At 36.0% G+C, this 21,272-nt stretch overlaps 1 protein-coding gene across 1 annotated transcript in view; it reads left to right on the top strand.

The window, feature by feature from the left end:
- si:ch211-246m6.5 (von Willebrand factor D and EGF domain-containing protein) overlaps positions 1–18,687 on the top strand; it is a 393,193-nt gene extending 374,506 nt beyond the window's left edge. The window contains exons 26-32 of the mRNA XM_028806510.2: positions 1,893–1,988; positions 3,386–3,481; positions 7,492–7,587; positions 8,835–8,930; positions 9,152–9,247; positions 14,261–14,358; positions 18,342–18,687. Of these exons, the coding sequence (XP_028662343.1) occupies positions 1,893–1,988; positions 3,386–3,481; positions 7,492–7,587; positions 8,835–8,930; positions 9,152–9,247; positions 14,261–14,358; positions 18,342–18,362 (599 nt within the window). The 3' untranslated portion in view covers positions 18,363–18,687. The remainder of the gene's footprint in view (positions 1–1,892; positions 1,989–3,385; positions 3,482–7,491; positions 7,588–8,834; positions 8,931–9,151; positions 9,248–14,260; positions 14,359–18,341) is intronic.
- The last annotated feature ends 2,585 nt before the right edge of the window (positions 18,688–21,272 follow it).

The raw sequence follows: 21,272 nt of genomic DNA, 5'->3' as shown, positions 1-21,272 counted from the left end.
CCCCCACAGTGCATAATGACTGCCTTCTCTAGAATTTTACTTAAGAAAGGCAGGTTAGAAATAGGTCTAAAATTTTCAAAGCAGAGGAGTCAAGATTATTTCCCTTGAGCAGGGGTTTAACTACAGCATTCTTAAGACAGTCTGGGAAGACCCCCGTATCTCATGATGAGTTTACTATGTCAAGAATACTATCAATTAGTACGCCCAATACTTCTTTGAAAAAACTTGAAGAAACCCTGGACAAGGTGCCAGTCCATTGCAGGGTTAACACACACACACACTAGGGGAACTTTAGTACCACCAATCCACATCATTGGACTGCGAGAGGAAACCGGAGCTCCCAGAGGATACCAACAGGTGCACAGGGAGAACATCCAAACTCTATGCAGAGAGGACCTGGGACACAAACCCTAGTCACCTTACTGCAAGGCAATAGTGCTACCACTGCTCCACCATGATGCCCATTCAGAAAATGTTTAACTTAAAACATACATATAAACACAAAATATGGCACATCATTCCAAATATCTCAGTCCGTATCAAAAGTTCCATTTGGATTTGGAACCTCTTGGATCAATACACTTGTTCCTACAGACTACACAATCTGGGTCCTGCTTCTTGTGCTCATAGGTCACGGGAAAGATTAAGAAACAGGAATGCACTGAAAACTCAAAGAGAGGATAAGAGAATGTTGGCTACATCAGTACATATTAGTTTGTCACCATACTTACCAATTCAAAAGAAGTCTCTGGAAAAAATATTTTTGAAAAAAATCAACAGGCTCATAGTTTGTAGTGTCTATCAGAACTCCACATTTTGAAAGACAGCTCCCAGTAATCAATCTTTGGATAGTCTATCAATATGACAGTCAAAGAACTTGTATGGTGATATTGCTGTCACTCACACTTTGGGATATTTTAGCAGAACTCTCAATCATCCTTTCTTCTGACTGTGAAGAATCTGAGTCATCAGCAATATGCAAAACCTTTTCTGGAGAGAATTTCTTTTGATGAGAGAGGCAGACAGTATATGATGTCATCCTATCTTCTTCTTTCGGCTGCTCCCGTTGCCATTGTGTGCAGGTTGCCACAGCGGATCATCTTGTTCCATATTTTCCTGTCCTCTACATCTAGCTCTGTCAATATGTTGCCTTCCTATAAGAAAAATAAATTCCTTTGCTAACATCTAGTGGATGCTTGGCCTTCCATCCTTTATGTTAACTCTTGTTGATACCTGTCTTGAGAGAGTTAAATATTTTGGTCATGTTACTTGGGTGGAATCAAAAAATATCTTATCTTGTATATCCAACCATCCATCCATTATCCAACCCGCTGAATCCGAACACAGGGTCACGGGGGTCTGCTGGAGCCAATCCCAGCCAACACAGGGCACAAGGCAGGGAACCAATCCTGGGCAGGGTGCCAACCCACCGCAGATCTTGTATATCCATTTATTCAACAATGAACTCAAGATTTCAAAGCAGGACACATTCTCACCCATTGCCACCTTCTACCTTATTTAACCTGTCCTGTAAATCTTTGGCATGTAGCCTGAAAATGGAAATCTATGTGAATGTAGGGAAAAAGTGCAAATTCCACATACATACTGTATTTAACAAACCAGGAATCACGCCGCAGTCCAAATAACTATGAGGAGGCAGTGAGAACCACTATGCTCCCATGCCACCCACATTCATCTAGTAAGTTGATGATACATTTTGTTATTATTACAGCATTTCATTTTCAGTTATCCTAATATGACTGTATTCATGTCAGTAAAGATCATTTATTGCTGTACTTTTGTAGCAAATTATATATGTGTTAAATTAAAATAATACGTATTTTGAAAGTGTATTTCCATAATCATTAATCCTTAAGATCTTTGTTTTTTAGTGGTATGTAACCAGCACTGCCACAATGGAGGAAACTGTGTCTCACCTGACAAGTGTCAGTGTAAGGAAGGTTGGACAGGAGCTTCTTGTGAAACAGGTTAAGTATATTTATTGTGAGCAACTGCTTCGATAAGGGTTCAAGAGGATCCAGGTACAGTCTAATTCTGAAATGAAAAGAAACTAATTGATCAAAACAAACAAATTGCCAGCATTCAAAGCTGCCTTCCTTAGCTAATGCATGAGAGCGCAGTCTCGGTCTTTGGTCTCAAAATGAGGAGCCAGTTCCTGTGAGTGACCTATTTATATAGCGTATATATGGAGTATTAATTAATGGTTTTTGATGGCGTTCCATCTCTCCATATTTAGGACTTTTGATTTCAATAGCCAAAAGCTGATTGCACCTGGGTTTGGGTGACCTTGCTTTCATTAAGGTTGACATAACAGAAAATATAATTGAAACATATCAAAATATTTTATTTATGCTTCCTCTATCAAGCTTCTTGCAGAAGGACTTTCTAGTGCCTAAGCTGAATATGCCTTGAGCATTGACATGAAAGCAAACTCACAAACTATGAAGGACTTGGTTGACTGGTGCTAATTTGAGAGCTATTACACATCTGTACTACTGGGAGGCCATTCTTCTTCTGTAGCTATTCCCATTTTTATATGGGGGTCACTATTTTTTTTTGACTAGACTTCTCCAATAGAGGTTTCAGCATGATTTGTATGGCCAGATGCCTTTCCCGATAAGACCATTATGGTTTTTAAATACTGTTCTAAAAAAATCCAAATTGGAAATTTTTGCTAAGGTTGCCAAAAGTTTTTAAATGATCACTGGGCTGTATGGTGGCACAATGGTTAGTGCTACTGCCTCACAGCTCCAGCAAAGTTTGAATGCTGTTGGTGTGGAGTTTTTATATTCTCCCCATCTTTGTGTGGCTTACTGCCCAAGTACACCAAAGGCATTTCGATTATTTTGAACTGGAGACTGTAAATTTGTCTGGTGCGAGTGAGTTTGCGGAGTCAATTTTAGTTCCATCCATAATTGGACCCTGCATGTTTACACATTAATCAGGATAGGCTGTGACTCCTATAACCTAAAACATTGAAGTAAATATGCTCAGTAAATTGTTATGAAACGTCTAATAACTTTAGCACTTTGTGCAAATCCTTATTTTAAAGCAGACGTTTGTTAAATTACTGTCAAAGAAATGTAGCCATGCTTTCTCTGTAAAATTAAACATTTTAATGCTCTTTTGGAATACGGACCACCACTAAAAACACTCCTCTAACACATTCTTCTGTGCCTTTATTATAATCACACAGTTGTTAATCTCTTTTTGTCCTTGAAATATGTGGTGTAGTCTGCAAACACGAAATCCTCTAGCATAATGACCTGTTTTATATTTCATACTCCTATTGGCATGAAATCTATTTTCAGTCAAGCCTGAAGTATATTTTCTAACATTATTTTGTGGCCTGTGTTTTCTGTAGCTGTTTGTACACCTGTCTGTCTGAATGGAGGCACCTGTCTACGGCCCAATACGTGTTCCTGTCCTCATGGCTTCTATGGCTCACAGTGTCAAAATGGTAATAAATAATTCTCTCTGAACAATTTTGCTTCAAAATAACCTTTCATCAAAGCTTTTCTTCTCTTCCTTCCAAGCAAGTGCATTTATCAAAAGAAACTTGGTTCAACTTCCTGAGTTTCCTTATTAAAATAGAAATTATAGATTCTAGTTGTGATAAGGATATATGGTGGGTATTATAGCAAAGCTCTACCAGTGTTTCCAAAAGAATGCAGACAGCTCTGGCAATGGAGCTATTGGATATGATTTTAAGATAATGAACCAAAATCAGTCAGTCAGTCATTATCCAACCCACTATATCCTAACACAGGGTCACGGGGGTCTGCTGGTGCTAATCCCAGCCAACACAGGGCGCAAGGCAGGAACAAATTCCCCAGGCAGGGCGCCAGCCCACCGCAGGGCACACACACCAAGCACACACTAGGGACAATTTAGGATTGCCAATGTACCTAACCTGTATGTCTTTGGACTGTGGGAGGAAACCGGAGCACCTGAAGGAAACCCACACAGACACGGGGAGAACATGCAAACTCCCCACAGGGAGGACCTGGGAAGCAAACCTGGGTCTCCTTACTGCGAGGCAGCAGCGCTACCACTGCGCCACCGTGCCGCCCTACTGAACCAAAATCATTCTCCCTCAATATGTGCAAAAAAATATGGTATAACTATACTTAGACCTGCAAGTAAATATTTATCTGCAAATATTTCTCTCTATTAGAATATTCAAAGTGTATCTAGGTCAAGACCCTACTTGAGAGATGTCTTGAAGCTTTTGGGGGGTCTCAGGTTTTGGAAATGTCACCTTCTTAAACCTTAACAACATAAAATCGTTGCTTATTTTTTGTAAAGTCTGTGGTTCACAATATTCCTTAATCCTCTAAGAGCTTTGGTATAAAGTCCCATTGGCATATCACCACCTAATGAACAATCTACCATGACAACTTACACTTTACTGTACTATACTACCAACTGGTGGAGGCTCACTACATGAGCAGCAAAGCTCTCCATAGCAAGTCTGCTTAGAGAACAGCTCCTGTTATCACTTAGGTTCATTTCCTTAAAGTAACTTGTTAATATTTCAATCCAACCAATGAGCACTTAGATAAAAGGTACATTCTAGCAATAGTCTACCATTAAATAGCATCCAAAGGTCCCAGAATAGTTCATCATTAAAGTCTTGTCTAAACATTTGGTTTACAGAATAAGATTTATTATATGTAAACTGTTAAATGTTATATATGAACTCATTTCCTAATATAAAATTGCTGACACAAAGGAAGTCAGGATGTCCTAGTTTAACAGGCAGGTAGTTTTAAGCACCTTTGTTTTTTGTTTTCCTTTATAGAATACTAACACATTTAGCAAAACACAATTAATACAGAAATTCAAAATTCAAATCATTGGCAAGGGCAGCCAATAAAGATGACAAGCCTACAATGTTGCTCAGTCCTTTTAAGGATAGCGAAACACCTAAAAGAACTGTGTGAAGAGCAGAGAATCCCTTCTGGAACTCTGTGCCAGTGCTACAATATGTTCTGGTTACACTGTACTGTACCTTCCACAGAAACCCACTCTACATACCATATAGCACACTGTACTCCTTCTCTTAGCTGTGATAATTCATCTAAACTGAGCAACGGTACTTCTCAAAAATTATTTAATTATAGCAGTTTGAAACTAAATCATTAAAATATAGGAAGCAATGAGATAATATTGCATGACTATCCAGTTTAAGCATGTTATCTAAAATTAGCAAATCTTTCAGGCTGTACTCTTGAAATATGATTCTTATTGCATTTCTGGATGACCAGAAATAAAAGATACTCCTTTGCCCACCTCATTTTTTGACAAATTAAAAATATTTGTTTTAGAAATGTATATTTTTTTTGGTATTTGGTACAATTAATTCCCGAGGGGAAATAGTCTTTTCACGTGACCTTTGGAGGTCAGAGTGAGGGTCAGCCATTGTACAGCACCCCGGAGCAATTATAAGCTTAAAGGTCTTGCTCAAGGGCCCAACATAGTAGTAATGCTCACATTCAAAACACCTTTAAGGATGAACAGTCAATCATGCTTTATTGCAATATCAGCAAAAATACAAATATTAAGTAATACATAATTTAAATACACTGATGTAAACATTTACATAGATTTGATTTGATGCATGAGCCTATAGGTTAAAAATCGTAAACCTCATCTTTAATAAGCATCTACTTTATTTATATACTAGGAAACACTGGAACCTCCGGTCCTTGAAGAAAGGTGTTAATGCACTTCTTATAAAACACAGCATCCCCAGTTACTCTGTCAAGGGTTCCACTACCTTTTTGATGCCCTAATTGTGTGTATTACTGCTTTTGACACTTGGAGTGTATGACTTGTGTTTGCGATGAAAGTGAGTAGTGCTTCACTGTCAGTAGATGTCACCATATTCTTTTCCTGTCACCCTTGCTACATGCCCGTACCGCTGTTCTTTTCCTGTTAGCTATGTTGTATGGCCATGGTGCAACTGGCCATTAGAAGAACCCAAAACCCAATTATGTGGCCAAAGTAGCCCACACCTCCAATTCTTTGGTCGTGTATGACTTTCTCTTGCACTCAGTGTTTCACTTGTGTTAGTGATGAACACGACCAGTCAGCCTGTGCAGTGTGCTTCACTGCCAGTAAATGTTGCTGTGGTTCTTTTCATATTCATTGTCTCTCCTCATCACGTGCCTATACCACTTCAACCTACTTTCTTGTACTTTCTTAGATATCTCTGTCATTTGTGTTGTGTCTCTGATTGTCTCATTTCTTATTCTGTCCTTTTTTGTAACTCCACACATCCATCTCAACATTCTCATTTCTGCCACATCTAACTTCTTCTCCTGCACTCCCCTTTACTGGCCATGCCTCAGCTCCATACAGCATTGTTGGTCTTACCACGGTCTTAAAAACCTTACTTTTAACCTTCATCTTAATTCTTCGATCATACAATACTCCTGATACTTTCTTCAAATTGTTCCATCCACACTGCACTCTATGGGTTATCTCTGCATCTAAATTTCCATCTTGGGCTACCACTAATCCTAGATATTTAAATTTATAAACTCTTTTCAAAAGCTCTCCCTGCTGGCTAACTTATGAATCCTTTTCATTATTAAACCTCATATTATATCAAGAAACATTTGAGTTGCCAATGAACATAACGTGCACATTTAGGTTGGGCCAAAAGCCAGAAAAGAATGTGTGCAGAAATGGAGTGAACAAGGAAACCTCACAAAGACAGTGAGCAGGCTGGGATTTATAACTCAGTCTGCTGGAGTTGTGAGGCAACAATGCTAACCACTGTGCTGCGGCAGCTTTCTTCCTAAGTATTTACCCAGAAAGCCGCCTTTCTATGTTCCCAGCTATTATATAAAAATGAAGGAAGTTAACATGGACTTAAAATGCACTTAAATAAAAGGTGGCAAAAATGTATTCAATTCATAGCTTTTTATAGAAAACAATGTTGTTATTTATCATATGTGGATTTAGATATGATGATTTGGACATTAAGAAGAGTATACCTATACAGCTTTGCCAACAAATGACACTGTTTATGGGTCAGATTTAAATGAGAAGAAATAAAACAGGGCTAAAGTGCATTTCACACTGTTTTATTTATTTCCCATAGCTGGGGAAAGAGGCTTAGATATTATATGACAAGAGTGTGCAATTTTTTTATAAATGTTTTTGAAGCAGAACTTTTGACTGAGTGTTAATCCATCTTTTTAAAATGTATGTCTTTCAAAGGGCATATTTAAATATGATATAATTAGCTGGCATGATCAGCACAATAGTGGCTGAACTTTAGAAGATAAAGTATGCTGTGTGTAGTGCTCATACTGGCTGTTTATAGACTCCCTTTGGCCTTCTTCTGCCATAAAGAAATGTTTAATAATTTGAAGCTGTCAGTCACTGTGCCACTAGGAAATGATTAAAAAGTGATATGAACATTCATGTTTTTCTTTTTCTGTGTTTCAAATGCAGCCATATGTAATCCACCTTGTAAAAATGGGGGTCACTGCATGAGGAATAATATGTGCTCTTGTCCAGAGGGCTATTCAGGCATTCGATGTCAAAAAAGTAAGATGTGGATTTTTTTTTATTGTTCATTTTTATTTGTTATGGAGTGAAAGAATAACATTTCTGGCAAATGTTTGTGAAAAGAATTAAATAGTGCATCAGTACTGTGTGTGTCATTAATACTGAAAAAATGAAAAAAAAAAAACTATTATTTTTCACATACAAATTATACATACAGGAGAATGTGTAGTGAAATGCTTAGATGATCAATTATAATGACTCTGCCTTTAAGAATATAAAAGGACAATAACAATAAGAGATGACTTTATACATGTTAAAAATAATAAAATAATTTTTTTGTAAGTGAACAACAAAAGCTGGGATACCTGTAGGGATTGTCTGCTGTCACAGCTCCTTGTAAGACACATGCTACGCTATTTGTAGGACAGTATTCATAATGGGGTGCCCTCTGTTGGTGTCTGAATTATGTTTCAGCTCTTATACAGGCAGTGAATAATTTTTTATCATGTGACGATAGATAGATAGATAGATAGATAGATAGATAGATAGATAGATAGATAGATAGATAGATAGATAGATAGATAGATAGATAGATAGATAGATAGATAGATAGATAGATAGATAGATAGATAGATAGATAGATAGATAGAGACTCAACACACTCAAAAAGGTTTGGGGCAACCACTTGTATAATTTCCCTTGCTGCAAATGGGTTTTGGAAATAGCACTGATGTGCATCGGTTGGTGTCCGTAACTGAACTGCTGAAAGACTGAAAATATGGTGTCTTTAAATACCAAGACCAGAAGTGATGTGCTTTTGGGTGCTGTAACCGGAAATGACGTCTTCAAGGTCAAATCAGATAGGTTTAGAAGGTTTAGCACACCCCACCACCCCCTAGCCTGGCGTGGAATTACCTTCACTTGGTCCATACAGCTCCCTCTTACTCGTATGTATGTGACAATAGATAGATAGATAGATAGATAGACAGACAGACAGATTTAAAAAACCTTAGAAAGTTACAAGTTTCATTAATGAATTACCACATTAAATAACAGTTTGTAATGTGTTGCAAAATTCAAAAAGCAATATTACATTTTTAAAAGATGCTGAAAAGTTTACACAACAGAAAGTTGACTTTTTTGTGCGCTGAGGTTTGCAGAGGGTTAACTTCCTTACAAATCATCTAATCAAAATTAATTTGCTTTATTAAAATATTAAACATGTTAAAATGAGAAAGAAGTAAAGGAAACAATTTAATAAAATATGAAACTTTTGTATTCAATAGGTATTTGTGAGCCAATATGCATGAATGGTGGGAAGTGTGTTGGCCCTGATATTTGTGACTGCCCTTCTGGTTGGAAAGGAAAACGCTGCAATAAACGTATGTATAAATTTTCACGGTCCTACATTAATTTTAATTTAAAGTATTGTCTTTTGCATGATTTATTTTTGAGAGAGCAAATGCAAATGAAAATTCCGTTCAGGTATGAAAACTTGTAATCGGCTTCCTTTTCAAAGAAATGATTTGAAGCAATCTGATCCACAAACAAATCTAAGAAAAGGTTATAATAATTGTTTTTATATCATTTTACATTTGTCCAGCTATTTGTTTCCAGAAATGCTTAAATGGAGGAGAATGTATAGGTCCCAATACCTGCCATTGCTCCCCAGGCTGGGAAGGGATATTATGCCAGAATGGTAAGTTATACTAATGTGTCTTTCTCTGGCTTCAGTGCAGCTTGCATTACTGTCTAATAGAAGGTAGAATAAGGGCTGACATGTTTCTTTTCCCTTCTACATTCTCACTAATTTTAAACTTAAAGTTTGTACATATTAAAAAAATAAATAATAAAAAAACTAATCTGAAATAAAATATTAGAAGACATAGAACAAATGATTTGTAAAATAATTAATTGAAAAATGCAGAAGTATATTTTATATTCTAGTGTGAATGATATATATGGACATTCATCGCAGCGCCTTATGCTGCCATAAAGTAGAGAATCGTTAATGCAAGCTGAGTTATCCACGGTCATCAAAAAAAAATGCTGAAAACAAGTACCTTTCATTTGGGGTTTGGCTGTATAATCATTTAGTTGGGGATCAGCCGAGTTCTGAGGGGAGTAGTTGAGTTAATATGATTAATTATTTAAAAGCTGAAGGGAGCTGTACTCTGCATATTCTCAGAGCAGTTCCGCACTTGACATTCCTCAACAGCTTTGCATTTAGGAAAACACATTAAAAAGCTTTTATTTTAAGTAGCCTCTTTTCTCTGGCTCTGATATAAGCAGTAAGTGTTGGACACCTATCTTCTCTGTTTTTATTTGTTTGATTTTTTTTTCATTGGGTGGATACATATTGATTTTGTTACACTTCATTTTTTCTTCTTTATTACAAGTATAACTTTACAACCATTTAAAAAATAAAAAGAAGGATAGTATACCTTACAAATGTGAGATTTTAAGGGTTTTTAAATTTTTCATGATAGGTTTTATTAGCTAAAATGCACAGAATTGGGAAGTTTGAGCACATGTTACCTACGCTGCTAGCTTGGAATGTGGATTATAAATAATCATTCTGATGATGACGGACATATCAGAAGGAGCTCCTCAAACTGTAGTAACCATTTTCAAAAAATGTCAAAATTAGTAATTCCACTAAATCCAGAATTTGGTGTCTGTGTACATTCACATAGCTGAACAAAATTCTGTTTCCAACACATCATGCTTAGTCTTCTATGGGCATATAGAAAATCTATCTATCTAGGCATCTGTTTATTATGAAATAAAATATTGTCACATTTTTGAAAATTACCTACTTGACATGTCAATCAATTAAACATCCATCCATCCATTTTCCAACCCGCTGAATCCGAACACAGGGTCACGGGGGTCTGCTGGAGCCAATCCCAGCCAACACAGGGCACAAGGCAGGGAACCAATCCCGGGCAGGGTGCCAACCCACCGCAGGACACACACAAACACACCCACACACCAAGCACACACTAGGGCCAATTTAGAATCGCCAATCCACCTAACCTGCATGTCTTTGGACTGTGGGAGGAAACCGGAGCGCCCGGAGGAAACCCACGCAGACACGGGGAGAACATGCAAACTCCACGCAGGGAGGACCCGGGAAGTGAATCCGGGTCCCCAGATCTCCCAACTGCGAGGCAGCAGCGCTACCCACTGCGCCACCGTGCCGCATCAATTAAACAGTGGATCAAAATTATTTCCAAGTTTCATAATACATGTAATGTGATTGTACAAGTTTTGAATAAAATTTAAAGGTTAAGATGGCTTAGTTTGCAACACAAACACAATGTTGGAACCAAGCGACATTGAATGGTAAACAAAAGGTGACATGAGTTCCTTAGTTCAAATCTCAACTCAGTGACTGTCTGTGGAGTTTGTGTGTCATCTCCATATCTGCTCTGGGTTTTCTTCAGGTACTCTGGTTTTCCTATCACATCCAAAAGATGTTTGCCTTAACTAGCACCTCAGAAACTGGCCCTGTGGGTACAAGCATGAGTGTGCCCACACCTAATCATGTCAGACTAACTTGGGACTTTGGTCAAACTAACAGTTATATAAATTAGGAAGTTTATGAAGAGAGTAACTGGGCTGGGATTCAAAACTTGTCTTCTGAGCACTAATCACTGCATCGCAGTGTTGTAACATTTACAAATACTATATAACATAAACACATTACTATTTAATATAAAGATAATACATGATGGTTGAAATGAAGCGAAAATATAAATTATATATTACATTCAAGGGACAGATTTAGGAGCATCCAAACCGTAGTAAGTGTAATACTGTGCTCCTTTTCATTTCCAGAACTGGGGTTACAGGTATATGGGCAAATGCCCACTAACTGCCAATATTCTTATACCAGAGATGTAAAATTTAAAACAGTACCAGATTTAGAAAGAACTATCTTTATACATAATACTCTACCGTGGCTGTTCGTTTGTCTGCCTATTTTAAAATCACCTGTCGCTCGCAAACCGTTTGAACTATTGACCTAAAATTTGATACACACACACTACGTGACGTTTACTATTCACTTTCGGGTTGACGATTGACCTTCAAGGTTATTCCTCTTTTTATTTTTATTTTATTGTAGAATCAACTTTCAGCAGTGGCCAGCAGGGCGGCTGTGCAGCGCATGCATACGAGCGCCGTTCTCATTACCTACCACCTTCGCCATCACTTCCCCTAACTTTTCATATTTTAAATCATTCTTGAGGCAGATTGAAGACTTAAGTGCCAACTTAAGTGAAAAGTAAAGTAAACGTACTAAGTAATTACAACACAAACACTGACTTCATCAGTTTTAACGCAAAAAGATACAGATGAATGAAGAGAAGAAGCGGGCCGCTAGGGTGGAGAAAAGAAGAGCTGCTCAGGAAACAGCAAGTGCATCAATCTCTGAGCAAACAAATCCTAAACGTACAGAAAAAGAGGATGAAAACTAGGAATGCTCAAGTCAAGTATAACGTGTAGTGCGCCGTTACTGTTTTTTTTTTATAATCTAGAATTATTTATATATGAAATTCTAATAGTTAAAAGTCAAACAAAGAAACAAATGATTGTGAAGGGATAGTTACATTTCACTAGTATAATGATCTGATTATAACAGCCTCCATCTGACATTGCAAAAAATACTAAAAGAACTTGAGAAACATTCGTCTTATATTCCAATGTCTTCTCCAGAAGATAGGAGGAAGGTACTGCTACCAGAAATTAGAATTCACTGATCTTCAAACAGTTTCTAAAACATTTTAAATTTTGCAGAACAACAACGATGATTTCCAAGTAATTTTTTTTGTCTAAAATCATATGGTTTGTTGTATATTGGAATTGGCATTTTTAATACTCTTTCAACAGAGACTTTGTTTTCACCTTCATAGTTTTTAATCTTCTATGATATTTTAATGCAAGAAGATATAGTAAACCAGCGGTCCTACTGTGAACTATCATGGAGATGTTAAAATAAATAAATAAATAAGTGATAGCATGTGGATGGATTAACATGAAAAAGCTTGCAATTTACTAAAAATATGGATTAACCGAAGCATAAATTCACAGGAGACAAACAATAGACCCTTTGGAGGTAGTAAGAAAAAGAGTATGAAAACAAAACAATGACATTTAGTGTTGGATTGGAATTAAAATTTTGATGTTGGTATTAATACCTGCTTTTAGATCTCAGTACTGGCACTCAAAAATCCCCCATATAGTTGTTTGCCTCCCTGGTGCACCACTGCATTGCGCCACATTATGCACCACTTCCCGAGAGCCGTGAAGTCTCAATCGCATCAAAGTATTAAGGAGGTTGGGTCCCCAGTGAAGTCCCGACTGCATTGAAGCAGTAGGAGGTGGATCCCCTATGAAGTTCTGATCACATCGAAGTGCATAGTTTCATTTTGTCAGGTTTACAATATAGAAGTTTTTCCACAACTGCAATAGCGTGTGCTGAGGGGAGGGTGGCTAGTGTGGAATTGAGAAGAAAGCTGATGTCCCAAAAATTCTGGTACCGTACCATTTTCAAATTTGGGTTTTTCAGGTACTCATCCAGTGCCATTATACCCCAGTGCAATTATAAACAATGCTACGGTCTCTGACACAATAACACTGAGGACTTTCAGCCAACGAAATTATTAAGCAGAAGTGTGTCAAGAAACGTAACTGGGGCTCCTTTATAGCATACATCTGCATAATGCCTCATTGGGACTGTGATAGCCAAGTCAGAACTATTTTCTTATTAGATTTGTTTCTTCTTAGTCTTTCTGGTGTGCATGTATTTATTTATTTATTCATTTATTAACTAAGCTCCTGTAAAGGAACAAATAAAGCTCCGTCTATCGAACTAACTATCTATTTACTTTGGAGGCCTGCAGTGGCTGCAGGTTTTCATTCTAGCCATGTTCTTTAATAATAAGTAATCACTGCCACTTATGGAATATTCTTTTTGCCTTTGTTACAATTGACTTGTTTTTTTAAATTATAACCCTTAATTGTTTTTTTCCATAATCAGTACCAAGTAATAATTAGATTAAAATGAGTTGAAAATAAAAATGGTAAAAATTACTTGCATTATATTTTTACACAGTGAAATATACTATTTAATTTATAGGGCAATAGGATCATTTGGTGGATGCTGTATTTTTTTAAAGCAAGTAAGAAAAAGCATATAGTGTGTACTGCCTTATTTTAGAGAAAACACACGAGAAGCTCACTAACCCATCTGATGTGTTTGTAAACCTAAAATGTAATAAACAAATTAGCCAAACAAAGAAATAATGACATTCTTTGTTGTTTAGAAGAGTTCTCAGGTTATTCAATTCAATGTACTATATGCAAGTGCACTTTAAATTATTTATAGAATAAACAGGAGCATTTAAATTGTAATTGTGTATGTAACATGGGATTAAGGAACAACAATGAAAAACAAGATTCTCTTTTATCTTTTCTAAGTTCATGCACTTTTGAAAACATTCTTCATTAATTATTTAATTTGCTGCTTGTTAGATGAAACACATACTATCCTGTATATTTATTTTTTATTATAACTATTACAACACTCTAGTATAAAATCAGCTTTTTGCGTTATGATTTATGCAGCCTTATGACCTGTATCAACCAGTACTGCACAGCTACTGAAAGAACGAATGATACATTTTCTTTTCAAACCTTTCCTTAGCTACATGTCAGCAAAAGTGTTTGTATGGAAGCAGGTGCATAAGGCCTAACGTTTGTGCCTGCAGAAAAGGATACACTGGTGTAGCTTGTGCAAGAAAGGTAAGATCTAAAGAATAATAAATAAATAAGAACTTTGTGATTAATCTTCTTTTCTTCTTCTTGTTAAATATTTTGTTGTAATAAGGAATTTTAAAAGCTATATTTTACCGTAATTTTACCCAAAGCTCAGAGTTGTTCCACTACTGTTCTCTGCTGTCTGTGTACTCCCACTTCTTCTTTGGTGGAATTACTCTTCTTGTTAAACTAAATAGGAAGGTGGAACTTTCTACTCCTGGTTTGTTACTTTAACAGATTATGAACAGTGAAAATGATGATAATTACATAAACTGTTGAGCTCATCATTCAACATCTTAACAAGATAAAAAGGGTATTTTTCAATTCAATGTTATTTCTTCACAATTATGGTACACATTAAATTCGGTGCATGAAATTGCATTCTAAAGTTAAGCATATTTTTTTAATTTACAAGATAATAACTAGCTTGCTTTTGCCTTTTGTAATGGAGGTGAAGGGTACCAGAGTCACATTATTAACAAAAGCCAAAAGGCGAAAATGGCTTACATGTATATTGTAAAACAAAGTATCCATGTTGTTTTAAGAAGGAAAAAAAGCACAAAGTAAAACATTGTTCTGACATTCAGCTATTTTAAAAGGGGACCAATTGTACACTGTACTCTGCCATGGATTTGCCTCGCAACGATATTCCCTGCTGCAACTGGAGAGATAATGCATGTGTGTGCTTCAGTGAGAGAGAATATTGTAATTTATTCGGGTGATGTGACAGATGGAGGAATGCAATTAACCACTTTATACCAACTGCTGGTATGGTGGCCCTAAAAAGGACTTTCTGGTTTCTTCAGTGGCCTTTTCCATCATGCCACGCAGATGTTCGGCGGCAACACACACTCCCTGCAGCTTCATCCTCAGTTCATGCAGCTTGACTGCCGTTGCCTCACTCTGCTTACGTGGGGTCAGAGGTAATCTGTGTGCCACTCTTTCCCATAGCGCCTCACTGCCAGGCTATGCATCAGGACCGATGGACTCTAGCAGCTAGGAGATGCATCTGAAGTGCTCTCACGAGTGTTGTGTCTGCACATACCTCCTGCCATGGATTGATCAGTATGAGTGAGTGTCAGTGAGTTTACTCACTCAAAAGCAGTTGTACTCAGCAAAAGTGACTCATAGTGCATTAAAAAAGTTGTTAATTGCTTTGTGGTGCTTCAGTTTGCCTTTTTCATTTTCTGAGTATTTTTTTTTTGTGTGTATGTGCTAAATACACCACGGAAATTGAGATGTGCAAATGGCTTGACTCTTTCAAAAATTCAAGGCTTTTATTAAAAACTACCCACAGTACCTGTCGAAGACAGATAATAGAATAATTAAAAAATATTTGCTCTCTCTTGCCCTGCATGTTCTTTTAGCACCTTTCCTCTGTATTTCTCCATTCCTGTATTCAGTCTCTTCGGCACTCCCTTTCTTGATCGTGTTCTTGTAAAGCCTACTTCTCAGACATGGTTACTATTTTTGAGATGTCTTTGTTGCCTCCTGTCCGGTTTTATACTTTTTGTCTTTGAAGGCGAATCTCTCCACGTACACTGTCACTAAAGCCAAACTGACCAATCAGATTGCTCGGAGGGACTAGGCACACAGATCTTAGTGTTTGATTATACAGTAAATAGATACAATGCAGTGTTATGGTCCTGGACTATAGGAGTCCTCTTGTGGTAGTTTGCTTATCAGACAAAGATTGGAGTGAAGGATGCTATTATCTATCAGCTCCACAAGAATTTTTCTCACCTGGACAAAGCTGGCAGCACTGTGAGGATTATGTGTTTTGATTTCTCCAGTGGTCCACTCCTATAGGTACTTTGGGTCCATATTAATGACAGGTTGGACTGGTCTCATAACACAAAGGAACTATACCTGTATAAGGAAGGGCAGAGCAGGTGCTTTTCCTTAGGAGACTGCATGCTATTGACATGAGAAGTGACATCCTTAGCATCCTCTACAACTTTGTGATGGCTAATGTGATTTTCAACACTGTGGTGTTCTGAGCTGGTATCATCACTTCAAGAGAGGCCCACCGAATCAACAAGCTAATTAAAAGGGCAAACTCAGTTATAGGACAAACCCCTGGAAGCAGTAACAAAGGAGGGAATTAAAAGAAAATGGAGGCCATTATGAACATGCTGTACATCCTCTCTCTGACACACTAACACTGAGGACTTTAAGCCAACAAATTATTCAGCAGAAGTGTGTCAAGAAACACTAATGGGGCTCCTTTATACCAACAGCAACATGTCCGCACAATGCCTCAGTGTGGCTCTGACTGCCAAGTTGTGAATTTTCCTTATTTTTAATTTTCTTACATTACAGTCATCACAGTGTTTTTTTATTTAAAGAGCTTCCATAAAATATCTAGTTCACTGCAGCTTGTTAACAGTACAAAAGTACAATTAAATTCTTATGTGCTATTTTCACTATGTGGTCATTCAGTTTGATCTTAATTTATAGAATATGTACAATACCAACGCAGAGAGTAATGGACAAAATGTAAGCAAATAATCATATGATTTGAAAGTGCATCTGTCTGTTATTACGAGCCACACAGTGGATGTTGTCTTAACACCAATGGAGACTGTGAGCAGGCAAGTGAGCAGGAAATGTATTGTCACCTTAAAAAATAGTTTGAAGAATCTGTGATAAAATAATTATTTCTAGTTTCCTTTTCATTCTTACAAGACTGCCTCATAAGGGCAGAAGTTTTTATTTTTATATTTTGAGATTTTTGGCAGACAGATATAGATAAAATATCTACATACATGCACATGTGAAGCTGTTCCCTTTAAATTGTATGTAGATTTCAGGACCAGGGTCAGTACAGCCATTCAGTTTTTGAGCCCAAATCCAAACTTTCTCATTGTCAGTATAGCTGCGTTCGTCGAGGGACTCCAGATAGTTCAAATTAAGCTACCAGACAGGCATTCCAACATTAGTATGACGATACAAAAAACTCCACAGTACAAAGTGTTTTCAAAGTGTTTTCAATTTAAAGATTTTGGTGAAATTCCAAGCACCCAGTTCACACAAAAAAGTTGATAATACTGTACATGCAAAACAAGGGGGAAAAATGCAAACTTATGGTGTTCTGCTTGAGGATAGGTTTCATTACTTAAGGTTTCTGTATGTTATCTCATTCACCACATTTACGTACCTATGTAGATAACAAACTTGACAGTTAGAAAACTACATGCCCTTAATGCCGATTTGTCTAACAGTTTGTTTCTTTCTAGCTGTCTAACTTCAATCTAAGGGCTATTCTCCTGTCACACAGAGTTAACATTATGAGCATTCCATTTTCTTTAACATATAGGGAGTTAAACTGAAGCTTTCATTAACTATGTTATAATGCCACATTATATTCAAGTTCAAAACTAAGCAAACCAATGTATATTTAACATTAACAGTAACTTAAAGGATTTAACTCTTACAGTCTGCTTCAATAGATTTCTTCATAATGTTAATCTGAATTATATCTGCATAATTAACTCTTTATAGTCTAACTCCAAATAAAAGCTTTGTATTAGTAGCTAAAGCAAGAAACATATCTTGTTACATGAGATCTTTAGCATATCAATTCATCTCAAGTATATGCATGTTCACATGATTGCTTAGTTACTAAACTAGCATTAATGTTAAATGTTTAATCTTCCAGTTCATGTTTAACAGCCATACATGAAGAAAAGGAGACCATATTCACTTAATAACGATATAGACAATTTCACAAGTGTGCCTGTTTATAGCTATTCACATCAACAATTTATAACAAGATCATATTTTAAAGTGATGTTATTAAAACTATTGTCAATTTAGTTTGTTAAATTATTCAGGACAGTGTGCATGGCTAAAAAAAAACTTAGGCAGAATCAGGAGATTGGCTCTGAATTGTGCAGGGAGCTGATCATACTGATTTATAATACATTACAAAGTTATATTAATTTGATTTATTGTTTTTTTTTTAGCTTCCAATTAGAAGAGGCTGAAGAGAAGTATTTCCTTTCTATGACAGAAGACAGTGATCTGAATTCCCAACCTACAGCCTTTTGACTTTACAAAGTTTTGAAACACTAATTAAATGCATAAGTGAAATAAAGTTCCCAACCAGACAGCTTTTTGCCATCCCTGTCAGAGTTGCAGCTGCAAAACAAAAACTAAAAATCAATGAAACCTGAATGCTGCCAATTATACCTAGCACTGCAGAACTTTTAATGAAACATATTCAATTTAAAAAGCAATTTTTTACTTGGATTTAGCCATGAGCTGGCCCAAAAGCTGCTTATCATAATTTGAACTCAACTCTTGCTCTCTACATATTATATTATATATATATATTTATATATATACATATACATATACACACACACATACACATACACATACAGTTGAGCCACAGTACAGCTTTATCCAGGTAAAATGTGACTACCCATGGGTTAAGTTATTCAAAAATCATCATTAACCAGTCGGGGTTGGGTAAACCTAAAATTAGCCAGGTAATGTTGGAAAGTCATATTTTATTCCAGCTTTACCCAGATGTTTTGGATAATGCAAGTTTTTACGTTTATCCAATTTTCAGGCTTTACCCATAAGATATATATAAGTCTTCTTATGTCTTTATGGATGAAATGCACACACATTTTTAAAATACACATTTAAAGAATATATTTCTACTTTAAATTGACTACTTTTTAATGCTTACACTCATTAAATAATACAATGGTAATGAAATGAATAATAAGTGTTTTCTGAATTTAAATTTTTGAAGGATAGTACAAGTTATTTCTAAATGAGCATCTAATTGCCAGTGACATTTCATAAGGAAAAAAATTTTCTCAGTCCCAGAAGAGTACAAAGCACATCACTCTACAATAATTAGTTGTGATGAAATTAAACAGATATTCTTTCATTGAAATTCTTCATCATAAATAACATTATTTTTTTCAAACCTAAAGAAGGAAAGAAAATGCTGAATTTTCTAAAATCACATTGTTTAAAAAGGCATGCAAATAAAAAACAATGTTCTGTTAACAGGACAGTGTAAAAAATTTCACAATGGAACTGATAATCTTAGTCATATCAAATCTTGAAGACAGCTTCTCAAAATTTAGCAGTCATTAGTGGTTAAGTTTACAGAATGCACATTAGCAAATTTTCTTACTATATGAATATTAAATTCTGAACTTCATAGTTTGGACAAATCAACCTGTCATTGATTAAAGTGGAGTGAATGATGAAGCAACCTTTGATGGCCTAAATCTGTCATGACTGAAGGGACAGCCTGGGCCCAGAGAGTTTTGCCAATTTTATACTGTTGAGGGTTAGCTGATTGATTCACTGTGAGTTATTCCACTAAATATTTCTAATAAAAAAAACAAATAAATCGATTTCCTGTTAATTATTATTATCAGACTGTAAATATTCTCAGACATAATTTTAATGTAAATTTGTTCCCAGGGTTACAGGCTCAAAAGTAAATTTTATAGTTTTTTGACATCAGTGGAAGCTTACTTTTTAACTCTGTAATCCATTAAAATGTCCCACTTAGTAAAGTGGATTATAAAATTTACATATAATACATAAAAACATACAAAAATAAAATTAATCTTTAATGTTGAATGATAAGTGACTATGTAATTGTTGGTATGATTATCAGTCCTACCTGAATAACACCGCAATAGTACATTTCAGTATTCTACATATTTAAAATGGTTTGTGAATATAAGATGCTACTTGTCAAAATAAGTGTCCTGTTTATATTACCAATCTACCATTTTAAAGATTTAGTGAGCTTTTTTTCTTTAATTTCTTTGGAATATGTATCTTAGCAAACTAATGACCATATAGACAAAACATTAAAACAAGGAACACATTGCATTTTTTAGTGTGGCCGGCAAAATGATGAAGTGGTTAGTTCTCCTGCCTCACAGCTCCAGATAACTGAGTTCAAATATTGGCCTGGTCTTAGACTCTTTTAGATTTGTTTTATTTTTCCCTCTGGTATCCTACAGCCATAAAATTGAATTAAGTGGATTTACAAGTTGGATGGATGGTTGGATCTTTGTTTGTCTCAAGGTTCCCTACAATTTGTAGGCCAGTGGATTCATTCTGGCTTGTCAGTCATAACCAGCTTATATTATCTTAAGGGTAGACTTTTATTGTAAGCATTTATTTATGGTTATGTTGTCTATTTGTTTAACTGTATGATGTATGTCTTTCTTAAGTTATTGTATGAATGAGAACATATTGTAACGATGTCGTGTTGCTGTTAAAAAATGTAAATATTAGAAGTGTTTTTAATGGAAAATCTGTTTTGTTATTCGAATAAAGTTTCTTTTCTTTAAATGTCTTCATGCTTTTATTTGAATATAAACCCTACAAATACATATTTGATATATTTTGAACTTGTAAGTGAAGATTTTATAAGACTTCACTGTCATATTGCCTGTATAATAAATGAGTGCTTTTAGCTTGCTCATGGCTGGTCTGGAACTGAATCATTGCAGCTGCCAGTTAGTGGCCATTCTATTTTACATATGTCAACCTGACCTGAAAGTATGAATAATATGAAACATTACTTTTGACTAGTTTCCATTACAAAACTCGGTTATGTGTGGATTTCACCGTTAGTCTTCTATTGGATGAGCCCACCTGGCAGTTCCTTATTTTTTTTAATGTAACTCAGTCAGAATACATGGGTCGCTCAGCCATCAGTTGCTTGCTTGTGAACATTTCTGTCAGCTCCGAGTCCAGGAGTAGGTCTCAATTTCCTTGTTTTAGGAGAGTTTGTATGAATTATCATGAAAGTCATTTATGGGGAATTCTTTGTCTGGCTTCTCTCCTTAAACTAAAAGGCAGCTCAAGGGAATTGTGGTTTTATTGTCAGATAAGAGTAAGTG

This window comes from Erpetoichthys calabaricus, chromosome 8, assembly GCF_900747795.2.
Source record: "Erpetoichthys calabaricus chromosome 8, fErpCal1.3, whole genome shotgun sequence".
In the NCBI taxonomy this organism is placed as follows: domain Eukaryota; kingdom Metazoa; phylum Chordata; class Cladistia; order Polypteriformes; family Polypteridae; genus Erpetoichthys; species Erpetoichthys calabaricus.
This window is presented reverse-complemented; position numbering and strand designations above follow the sequence as displayed.